Source organism: Pristis pectinata, chromosome 20 (assembly GCF_009764475.1).
Source record: "Pristis pectinata isolate sPriPec2 chromosome 20, sPriPec2.1.pri, whole genome shotgun sequence".
Taxonomy (NCBI): Eukaryota; Metazoa; Chordata; class Chondrichthyes; order Rhinopristiformes; family Pristidae; genus Pristis; species Pristis pectinata.
This window is the reverse complement of record NC_067424.1, coordinates 7462295-7474810: the sequence shown is the minus strand read 5'-3', so window position 1 is coordinate 7474810 and position 12516 is coordinate 7462295. Positions and strand designations below refer to the sequence as shown.

Below are 12516 nucleotides of genomic sequence, written 5' to 3'. Positions count from 1 at the left end.
GGAAATTGTAAAGCCATTTTGATCTGGTGTCAAGTTGTTCTCGTCAAGTAGTCATTTTGTTCTGGTCGCCCAGCTATACGAAGGACATCATTAAGCTGGAAAGGGTGCAGGAAAGATTCACAAGGATGTTACCAGGACTGAAGGGTTTGAGATAAGGAGAGGCTGGATAGGCTGGGACTTTTTTTCCCCAGATCCTAGGAGGTTGAGAGGGTGACCTTGTGGAGGTAGATAAAGTCATGAGGGGAGTAGAGAAAGTGAATGGTCACAGTCTTTTCCCCAGGGTAGGGGAAGTTAAAACTAAAAAGCATAGATTTAATGTGAGAGGGGGAAAATTTAAAAGGGACCTGAGGAGCAACTTTTTCACACAGACAGTGGTGGGTATATGGAACAAGCTGCCAGAGGAAGCCGTAGAGACAGGTACAATTACAATGCTCAAAAGACAGTTGAACGGGTACATGGAAGGGAAAGGTTTAGAGGGATATGGGCCAACTTCAGGCAAACGGGACTAGCTCAGATGGACATCTTGGTCGGCATGAACAAATTGGGCCAACGGGCCTATTTCCATGCTGATAAACTCTATGGCCTTGGAAATTTTGAATGTGCTGTACTCCTGCGACATCCACTGGACTCAGCATCTCATTCACCGCCAGATAATAAACAAGCCACTTACGTGCTCTTCAGATAAGGTCAATGTCCCCATTCACAATTCATAGCCCAGTGGTCCCTGGAGCTGAGGCATATCCAGCCCTCAGCTTAGGGCATCTGCCTCCTTCACTGGCTCAGTGGCAGGGCAGAGGGTGGGGAGGTTGTTCTCAAATACACTGGCATCCAGCCTCCAACATCTTCCTGTCTCCTGCATTGCAAAGGCAGGCACAGAAGTTGTGAATGGGCAGTCTTGTCCACTTCTCCATAGAAGTACCAGCCATCAAGCAGTGAGATCGGGTTGGGGTTTACTACATTGTAGGGAAAGTTTCCCTGTTACTTTCCCTGGATATAATAAATTATATTAGAGTTAGAGCAGCGACTTTACAGACAGGTACTCCTCCTCTACCCAATCCTTCTTCATAGACAGAAGGGAACATGATATAAAATTATAAGGAGTATAGATAGGATAGACTGAAGGAAACTTTTCCTCGTATCACAGGTAAATAAAATGAGAGGACGCAGATTTAGGAAAAGAGGCAAGAGATTTAGAGGGGATTTGAGGGGAACCTCTTTCATCCACAGAGTGGTAAGTACACGGAATGCACTGCCTGAGACAGTGGTTGAAGTTTGGTCGCTGACAGCATTTAAGAAGTGTCTAGATGAATCGTTTAGGCATAGAAGGCTGTGGGCCAAGTGTTGGAAGACGGGATTAATAGGGATGGGTGCACACTGGTCAGCATGGCTGTGGTGGGCCCAATGGCCTGTTGCCATACTGTGCGACTCTGTCTCTATAGACAGATCCATACACCCAGAGCCAGGAATGGGAAAATGGGCCACTTAATTCCCTTTCAGGGCTGAATGAGCTTTTGCATGAGATTTAACACTGTGCTGTAATAGACTAAAGTGCATCAAATGTGACATCAATGGATAAAACCCAACATAAATCTTCACAGGTTGGAACTCAATGAGATCCATATTGGAAAATTAATTGTCATTATATTTTCCAGGCCCAAATGGACAGAGGGTTAATGGTGTGGAAAATCCAGCAGAGAGCTTCACGGTAAGGTGATGCCACATCATGTGGAAGGGAGGTTACGGCTCCAGAGGAGAGTAGACAACTCTGCCTGGAGCCATCACTGGAGGGTCACATGACATACAGATCACATGGCACATTGATCCTAAATTGTCTATCCTCGACCTTCTCCACTGCCAAACACAAACTCGAAGTACAACACCTCATATTCCCCTTGGGTAGCCTACAGCCCAATGGCATAAACATTGAATTTGCCAAATTCAGGTAATGCACACCCATGTTCCTCTCCCACTCCCACCTGTCTGCCTTCTCTGTCCACCTTTCCCTTTTACATCTGCCCTTCACCCGCACACCTATCCACCTCTCCTGGCCTACCGTCCCCATCCCCTCCTTCATCTGTCCATCATCTCCCACATCACATGTTCTACCTATCGGCTCCCAGTCTCTGCCTCACCCCTTCCTCTCACCTCTTTATACTGGTTACCTCAGTCCTGATGCAGGGTTTTGACCTGAAACGTCAGCTATCCCTTTGATTCCACAGATGCTGCTCAACCTGTTGAGTTCCCCTAGCAGTTTGCATTTTGCTCCAGATTCCAGCATCTGCAGTCCCTTGTGTCTCCCTCTCACCACTTATGCTGACTAGCCACCTAAGAACCTTACGTTTCAATATAATCACCTCACATCCTTCTAAATTCCAATGACTGGAGTCCCGGCTTGTTTAACCTTTTCTTGAAGGACAACCGCTCCGTGCCTTTGAATCTCTGACTCTATCCTGGGATCATCCTTGTGAACCAAATATTTTGTGAATGTTTGCCTGAAGTGCAGCAGCTGGCAAACAGAAATAAGAACAGAGAAATGCAAATGAAATAATATCTTTCTTTAAATAGGAAGACCAAAATTATTCACAGTACTCTAGACGTGGTCTCACAAGTGGCTTGCAAAGATCTCCCTCCCTTGATATTCCAACCCCCTTGAAGTAAGGGCCAACAATCCATTAGCCTTCCCGACCTGCTGCACTATGTGCTGACTTTCTGTGATTTGTGCACAAGGACCCCATATCCCTTTATGCTGCAGCTTTCTGCAGTTCCTTCTCCACTTAAATGATGTCCTTTTGCTCATCCTTCCAAAGTAAACACATTTTCTATATTACCCTCCATCTGCCGACGTTTTGTCTACTCATTTAACCTTTCACAATCTCTATAACTGTTGTATCCACCTCACAACTTGCCTTCCTGTCTATCTTTGCATTATCTGTAAATGTTGCTACTGTACCTTTGTTTCCTTCCCCCAAGTCTTTGATAGAGTTTGTACATTCTCCCCGTGTCTGCGTGGGTTTCCTCCGGGTGCTCCGGTTTCCTCCCACATTCCAAAGACATGCGGGTTAGGAAGCTGTAGGCGTGCTGTGTTGGCGCCAGAAGCGTGGCGACAATTGCGGGCTGCCCCCAGGACACTACCCAAAAGATGCCTTTCACTGTATGTTTCGATATACATGTGACTAATAAAGATATTGTAAACAGCAGCGACCCCCTGCACTCACCCTGTCGCACCACATGGTCATTTGAAAATGAACCCAGTATCCCTATACACTGCTTCCTTCCTGGTGACCAGTTCTCCATCCATGCCAATGTACTACATCTAACTCTGTGGGTTATTATAACCTTCTGTGAAGCACCTGGTGGAATACCTTTTGGAAGTCCAAATGCAATATGTCTACTGATTCCCCTTTACCCATTCCTGTGGAGATTTGCTCAAAAATTTCTAGTAAGACACGATTCCTCATTCATGAAGCCTTGCTGATGCTGTTTGATTATATTATAATTTAACAAATGTGCTACAACAACTTGTTTAGCAATTGATTCTAATATTTTTCCACTAACATGGTCAAGGGCCCTCCCACCCCGGTCATTCTCTCTTCTTCCCCCTCACATCCAGCAGAAGATACAAAAAGCATGAGAACATGTACCACCAGGCTCGAGGACAACTTCTATCCCACTGCTATAAGATTCTTTGATGGACCTCATATGATAAAGATCTCAAATCTACCTCATCATGGCCCTTTCACTTTATCTGTCCACCTGCACTGCACTTTCTCTGTATCTGTAACTGTAACTACGTCCCACATTCTGTTCCTTTTTTCCTTTTTGTACTACCTCGATGTACTTATGTATGGAATGATCTGCCTGGATGAAATGCAAACGAAGCCTTTCACTATATCTCAGTCCATGTGACAACAATAAACCAATTATCCAACGACAATAAATGTTAAGCTAATGAGCCTGTAATTCCTACCCTCACTTTTCGAATCGTGGTGTAAAATTAGCACTTTTCCCTTCCTCTGATACCTCGCCAGAATCTAAAGACTTTTTGAAGATCGCAAACAGCACATCCATTAATTCAGCGGCCACATCCTTTATAATCCTAGGATAAACCATCTGGGCCAGGACAGTTATAAGCTTTTGGCCCCATTAGTTTGCCTAGTACTATTCCCCGGTGATGGTGATAGTACTTAATTCCTCCCTGGCTTTATTCCATATTAATAAGATGTTCACCGTATCTTCAACCACAAAGGCTGTTTAACTCTGCCATTTCCTTGACCCTCAAAGCTATTTCCCCAGCCTCACTTTCCATGTTCACATAGATTTTTCTCTTCCTCTTTATATACTTAAAGAAGCTCTTCCCATCTGTTTTTATATTGTGCATTGGTTTGGCCTCTTGGGGTATTTTCTCTCCATTTATTATCATTTACACCCTCCCCTGCTGGTTTCTGAATTCACCCCAGTCTTTGGTTCACCACTAACTATGTTTCTCATTTTACTACAAAGGAAATCCCAGTGGTGTACTCCAGCGTGAAGCACCACAGAGCTGCTGTGGAAAGTACTTACATGAACCTTCAGGATCTGAATGCTCAAGGAAAAGCCAAGATGCCACGTGCCTCGGAAACTGTAGTATATTCAGCAGTTGCTCACTAAATCATAATTAATTCAGGCACTGAAGAACACCAAGAATACATCGCATACAGTCCGGTGAACTTTTCTTTCTTTTAATGCGGCTTTTTCCCACAAACCCACAACAAAGACAACCTTCAGTGGTCCTGCGGTAGACTGGTGCAGCAGCAGGCAACCGATGGCCATGTCAGTCTCCATTCCTCCTTGTCCGAGAACGTGCTTGGGAATTCAGCAACCACAGGCTTGGGGGCAACACAACATGGGATGGGCGCCAACGCCTGGGGTATTGTTGGGTTGGGTGAAGGGAGGGTTGGTAGTTAGTGCTTGTGGTTGGGCTGGCGGTTGGGATTGGGGGGGAGTGGAATGGACTAACAGAATGCAGTCAGGATTGTGGGGATGACAAAGTGATGAAGTGGGGCAGCGGGAGGTTGGCAGTGTGTTGGGGAGGGGCAGGGGGAGATGGCGGTGTGTTGGGGGGAGGGGGAGATGGCAGTGTGTTGGGGCAGGAGAGGGGCAATTGTGTTGGTGAGTGGGAGGGGAGTTGGCAGTGTGTTGGGGAGCGAGGTAATGTCTGGAAACAGCAGGAGGAGAAAGGTGTCACATGACAGAAAATGCCCGAATTAATTTTACAAGTGACATGGAATGTCCAGTACTTTGTTATCATCAAGCTTTCCTTGAGAAAAAGTAGTTTTCAGCTGTGTAACACTGAGGAACATGTCATGTCATTACATTTCTAGGCATCATTTTCCATGCCACCTTCAACAAGAGTGAAATGTGCAGAAATATTTTGACACTGACCAACAGGAGACACCAAGAACATGGCCAATAGCTCAGTCAAAGGTTGGGAGGGGTTGGGAGATGGAGGGTTTAATTAAGCCAGACCAGGGCTGGAGGAGATGTTTGAGACATGGAACAGCAAGTCCAGCCAAGATGAACACAGGGATAATGATTTCAAAACTGAGCCACTGTTGGACTGGGAGACAGTGGAGGTCAGTAAGCAGAGGGATGATGTGTTCACAGAGCTTAGTGCAAGGTCAAGTCTGAACAGTAAAGTTTTAATGAACTGAAGTTGTTGTAGTTTTGCACGACGGAAGGTCCACCAGGAGAACGCAGCACAGCAGTTTACTTACTGGACCAGTAACCCAGACGCCTGGAGGAACAATCCAGAGACTTGAGTTCAAATCCCACAATTGCCACTGAGGGTGAAAATCACAATACTGCAGATTCTGGGAATCTGAAATAAAAACAAGAAATGCCGAAAACAACCTGTTGAAAGAGAAACAGAGTTAACATTTTACTTTGATGACCCGTTGTAATCAATGGAAGAAAATAGGAGCAGGAGTAGGCCACTCCGCTTCTCAAGACTGCCCCACCATGCAATGTGGTCATGGCTGATCTGTCCCAGACCTCATCCCCTCCTCTGTGCCAGTTCCCCACAGCCCTCAATTCCCTGATCTTTCAAAAATGTATCTGCTTCCCCTTTAATCACACCCAATGATCCAGCCTCCACAACCTTCCGGTGCCAAGAATTCCAGAGGTTCATCACCCTCTCTTAACTCTCTTTCCACAAATACTGCCTGACCTGCCACGATTTTCCAACATATTTTGCTCCATTAGAGCAACTGTGGAATTTGAACTCTGTTAATAATCTGTGATTTTAAAACAAATACTTGTTAGTAATGTTAACCCCAAAATGACCAGGTTATTGTTAAAACCCATTGGTTAACTAATATCCATCTAGTTTACCGAGAAAAATTGCCACCTTTTCCTGGTCTGGCCTTTATATGACTCTAGATGCCCCAATGAAGTTGATTCTTAAATGGACCCACCAAGGACTCAGTTCAAGGGGCACATTAGGGACAAGCCATAAGTCCTGACCTTGCCAATGACGCTTAGATCCTTAAGCATGAATTTTTAATGATGAAAGAGGTAGCAGAGGTTCCAAAGAAAAGTTGAGGCACGGTGCTGGGTGATGTTATGGAGACGGAAGGAGGGTTAATTCTGTGGCCGCAGTTCTGTGTGCTCCATGTGAGGCAAGCTCCCATCTGCAGTGAGAGAACGTCCATCCCCTCCCTCACCTCCTTCCAAGCTCCAGACTGATTCAACAGATCTTGTAAATCCCAGTTGTGGGATTGTAGACCTACTCTTGTATTGTTCCTGGAAAGGCTCACTGCACTTTCTAAACAGTAGCTTTCATTTCCATATATTTTGTGAATGTTTGCCTGAAGTGCAGTGGCTGGCAAACAGAAATAAGAAGAACAGACAATTGCAAATGAAAGACTGTGGAGCATTCATGTTTAAATATGTAAATGAATTATGTTCATGTGATGTAATGTCTAAAGATGACACAAGCACACTTGGGAGTTGTAAGCCCACAGTTCAATGTGCACCTGTCTTCTGAAGTGCCTTGTGAGCCCTGGAGAACTTTTATAGAACTTACTTACTTTGCCTTAGGCGGTCCCTTGGGATGAAGGATGACTTCTTGTGGGTTCTGAGGTAGCTGATCAGCGCACCGTGGGAACTAGACCCATCCCCATATGGGGTAGGAGGTGGCTGATGGGACAGGTGCTTGGGTAGTCCATGACGTGGCGGGTTCCTTCTGCCGCTTACATGGGGCCACTGTCTGTTCCTGATACATGGTCGCAAGGCTCCCACTACCATCCCAAATGCTCCTTGTCCACTTTGAGTGTCCGTGGAGTTTTCAGGAGTCAATGGGGAAGTTGCATTTCTTCAAGGAAGATCTGAGCACATCCTTGGACCTTTTCACCCAGTATTCCCTTCCCACAACAGAGCTAGGAGTAGGTGAAAGAGTTGATACTGATTTACATACAAATAGAGCTTCAGAACTTATCAGCAGTATATGATGGACGTCCACACAACCACAAAATACACTGTGATTGGCCATGAAGGAAGTGACTGTATCAAACCCCGAGAAAACAGTGAGTTAAAGAAATTCTTCAAAGCGTCTCCTGACCACTGTTGACAACATCGCTGACGATGGGGCCTTCAAGACTCCACAGTTACTGCAGGAAAATGGCTCAGGAGTCAAAATAAATGAACGTACACAGGCAGTAGCAATTCAAAAAAATCAAAGAAGTGGTCTGTAGCACAGAGAGAAACAGTGATAACTGGATTTGCACACAGTGTAGAGAGGGCTTAAGTGTCACAGTGTGATGCTATAGATGGAAAATGGGATAAAAAGGCAGCTCAAGCACACTCAGCTCCATAGACTATCCACTGGTGAACGATCAAACCTCAAAGTGTATACGGAAGGAAGAGTTTTTTATTGCAACGGTCTCCAAGCAGAGGGTCACATGGAAAACGTGCAGGCACTGACTGAGTGAGAGTACACAAGGAGTTTGTTCCATTGATGGAGTTTGGCTCTGTTACATGCTTCCCAATCTGGTAGCCACACAGAAAGTCACAGACACAGAAAATGGAGGACTATGGTATTCCACAGCTGTTTGAAAAAGCAGAGAGCTACAAATTTAGCAAATTCTTTACAAATTCTTAAACTGTGTGTTCCAGAAGAGAATTGTGTATGGCTTAAGGACAAACACATCAAGTCCAAATTCTTATGCAGACCTTGATGGAAGTGGCAGTGAAAAATGCCGAGGAGTTAGATCCACTGCCAGGTACAGGCATGAGAGAGCTTCTAGACATTTCACTGCAGTGAAAACTCCATGGCTGAAGCAAGGTCAGTGTCAGTGTCGTGAATCCTTGCTACAAATGCAACAGCAGCCATTTACAGCAGCTCTGTTACTGTAAGGAGGTTATATCTGTCACAAGAAAGGATGGAAGAGTGTGAGCAACACAGTGGTGCAGCAGGGAGTACTGCTGCCTCACAGTCCACCATCCCAGGTTCAATCCTGATCTCTGGTGCTGTCTGTGTGATCCCACAAGCATGATTCTGAAGTGTAGTTAGTCTGTATTATGGAAGAGTTGATACTGATTCACATATAAAGCCCCGAACACCAGTAGTTTCTCTAGAAGTATACAGAACAAGGAGAATTCAATTATTGATTAGTGACATCCCAACTTCTATTGAGTATAGAAGTTGGGTGTTATGCTGCAGTTGTACAAGATGTTTGTGAGATGTCTTGGTCACCGTGTTCAATTTTGGTCACCCTGCTGTAGGAAAGATGCCATTAAGCTGGAAAGAGTGCAGAAAAGATTTACAAGGATGTTGCCAGGACTCGAGGGACAGAGTTATACAGAGAGGTTGGGTAGCCTACGACTTTATTCCTTGGAGTGTAGCAGACTGAGGGTGATCTTATGGAGGAGTATAAAATCATGATGGACATAGATAGGGTGAATGCTCACAGTCTTTTTCCCAGGGCTGGGGAATCAAGGATTAGAGGGCACAGGCTTAAGGTGAGTAGGGAAAAATTTAATAGGAACTTGAAGGGCAAATTTTTCACAGAGGTGGTACGTATATGGAACAAACTGCCAGAGGAAGTGGTTGAGGCAGGTACAATAACAACATTTAAAAGACATTTGGACAGATAAATGAATACGAAAGGTTTAGAGGGATATGGGTCAAACATGGGCAAACGGAACTAGCTTAGATGGGCCGTATCTTGGTCGACGTAGACAAATTGGGCTGAAGGGACCGTGCTGTATTACTCTAAGACTCTATGACCTCTCTATCCATTCAGACAACTTAAGTTTAAATATGTCAACAAACACACACAATTCTTCTTAGGATTCTCTTTGCTCTTGCTTTGTTTTGTGAAGGAGAATGAACAAATTAAGTTACATTTTACAGCACGTTTCATGTTTTCAGGAATTCCCAGAAACACCTCACGGTCAATGAAGCACTTTTGTGAAATTGTCACTATCGTTTCGCACATGGGAACAACACGGTAATTCTGGAGATAATGGCCTTGTACTTGGAACATAGAACAGTACCGTACAGGAGCAGGATCTTCAGCTCACAATGTCTGTGCCAAACTCAATGCCAAATTAAACAAAATCTCTTTTGCCTGCACGTGATCCATATCCCTACATTCCCTGCATATTCATGTGTCTAACAGCCTCTTACACATCATTATTATATCTGCTTCCACCACTACCCCAGCAGCCCTGGATTAGTTCGCATTTCTTTTGCAGATGTATAGGGTCTAGTTCCAGCTTTACTCTGAGTAAATCCTGTTTTCAGTCTCCTCTGGTGAAGTTGTGAAATTGGAGCTGGTGTTTCCAGTCACAGTTCACATTAATGCACGTGACACTTTCCCAGCATCAAACATCAAATGACCGCACTAATTGCACAACCACAACTTCCACTCTCACCAACGTAAATTACTCAAAGCTTCAAACCAACATGATCACAGAACAATCCCACTTGAGGCACATTACGCTGCTTTATTACTTACCTCACTAATTAAAGGGGCACTCCGCTGATATCAGGAGATCTCACTGGGCAACTCCAGCCTGACGCCTCTCAAAGTCCTTAAGACAAACAGAAGTTTTTCCTCCACCATTTAACCACTGAGATACTTAAGCAATGGTGGCCTCAATGATTACAGCACTGGTATACAACAAAGGCACTGGTATAGTAATGACCAGCCACTCAGGTTGACAGAGCACAAAGAAATGCCCATCAACAAATGGTCCAGAGAGTCTTCAGAGACAACACGTCCAACCTGGACCTCTAGGGTAAACAGCACATTTGCAGGCTCAGGTACTCCAATCAGTGAGATGTAGTTCTCACTGGAGCAAAAAACAAACTCCTGGAGGAACTCAGAGGGTCAGGCAGCAGCAGTGGAGGGAAACGGACAGTCGACGTCTTGGGTTGAGATCCTTCATCTGGACTGGGTGTCTCAACGATGACCTCATTGGCAGCACTCCATTCCTGGAGATGCTGGTATAGTTATGCTCTTTGTCCAAGGCTGTTCTCACTGAGATACGTGAAATACTATGGAAGACCCTCATGCCTGACCTGTTCTGTCCATGGAGGTCAAGATCACATTGACTCTCATCTTCCTAGTCACAGAATCTGTCCAAGGAGCAGCATCTCTCCTCAGTATAAGAGAGGTTACCCAGGCACTGTGTTCATGAAGGAATAGTTTCATCTACTTTGATTTCAGAGAGGATAGAATGTATTTCCTAGGAGTGCTGGATGGCAGGCACCTGGAGGTAGGCACCTTGGTCAGCATGGTATTGGTATTGGTTTATTATTGTCACTTGTACCGAGGTACAGTGAAAAACTTGTCTTACAAACCAATCTTACAGGTCAATTCATTACACAGTGCAGTTACATCAAGTTAGTACAGAGTGCATTGATGTAATACAGGTAAAAAAAACAATAACAGTACAGAGTAAAGTGTCACAGCTACAGAGAAAGTGCAGTGCAATAAGGTGCAAGGTCACAACAAGGTAGATAGCGAGGTCATGAGGTCATAGGTCATAGTCCATCTCATTGTATAAGGGAACTGTTCAATAGTCTTATCACAGTGGGGTAGAAGTTGGGCCAAAGGGCCTGTTTCCATGCTGTATACCTTGCTTACTCTATAACAGGCAACATGAAGTAGATCTCCAATCTCATCATGAAGCCCTGCTCAGAGTCTTCAGCCTCTGATGGGAGACGCCCTCAAACACTGGATATATCAGTACTGGAAGAGCAGAGCAAACAAGGGAGAAGGAATTCACTTCACACTGGAGGCCATACTCCTTCATTGCAAGAAGAACACGGGAGTCTCACCTTAGCTTCATCAGCCACCTCAGAACCCATAAAACCAAAAGTGGAAGCAATTTATCCTCAATCCTGAGGGACGCCTTAAAAGAAGGGATATTTTTGTGGTTCTCCGTCTAGTGACGGTGCCTGGAAATGATAATACAGAGAAAGGCAAAAAACTGCAGCCGCCCGAGATACTCATCAAGTCAGGCAGCAGCTGTGAAGAGAGAACCGGAGTCAATGTCTCACATCACTGACATTGCATCAGAACAAAACAAATTAAGATTGGTCGGTAACTTTGGCTTTTTGAAGTGAAGTTTTCTGAACAGAAACAAGATAAACAGGTCGCTGAGTTAGCAGGTCACCGAGCAATTTTGTTTGTTTTTTTATTATTCCAATCGATCTGTATCCCTTTCTCACTCCTCTACATCCCGGGAGCCGCTCAGACTGACCTCAGGGTGTGCAGATGTAGTTCTCACTGGAGCAAAAAACAAACTTCTGGAGGAACTCAGAGGCCAGGCAGCATCAGTGGTTGGAAAACGGACAGTCAACATCTCGGGTCGAGATCCTTCATCTGGACTGGGTGTCTCAATGATGACCTCAGTGGCAGCAGTACTTCCTGAAGGTACTGGTATAGTTATGCTCTTTGTCCATCTCCCTCCACGGATGCTGCCTGACCTGCTGAGTTCCTCCAGCAGTTTGTTTCTCGCTCCACATTCAAGTATCTGCAGTGTCTCATTCTCACTGCTTCTGTCAACGGCCCTCCTGGTTGCTGAACCTTAGTTAGTCAGCCAGGTATTCCTTCCTTTGATCATCCTTCTTATTTGGATATCCAAGACCAAAGTTTCTCATCTAGGAAAGACCGAATTGTAATGCCAGCAAAATGTTGGGATTTGGAGCCTGTGTCCTAACGTGACCGTCTCTTTCCATCACCACTGCTTTCCTTCAAGCAGGAAACAATGGTGCAAGGCAACATATATCTTGGCTGCACACTGTCCAATGCTTGGTGAAACAAGGGAATGAAATCCAACAACACCGCTCTACATAAGGTGCAACAGATTATAAAAAGGACCAAGTACCATTTGCCACTTCTGGTAACTGCTCCCCTCTGTCTCTTCTCCCCCTTTTTCCTTTTCCCTCTCCTCCTGATCCAACAGGCCCCCATCACCCTCTGCCTTTCCCTTCCCCCCTCTCCATCTGCCCGTCACCCACAGACT

The 12516-nt window shown here is 45.1% G+C and overlaps 1 protein-coding gene across 5 annotated transcripts in view; it reads left to right on the top strand.

Annotated features, from left to right (window-relative positions):
- The window catches only part of LOC127580666 (CMRF35-like molecule 7), a 42286-nt gene extending 32656 nt beyond the window's left edge, over window positions 1-9630 (top strand). For all 5 annotated transcript variants that reach the window (XM_052034347.1, XM_052034349.1, XM_052034346.1 and 2 more), the window contains exons 5-6: window positions 1653-1705; window positions 4501-9630. In XM_052034347.1, the coding sequence (XP_051890307.1) occupies window positions 1653-1705; window positions 4501-4647 (200 nt within the window). In that variant the 3' untranslated portion in view covers window positions 4648-9630. The remainder of the gene's footprint in view (window positions 1-1652; window positions 1706-4500) is intronic.
- Window positions 9631-12516: the final 2886 nt, after the last annotated feature.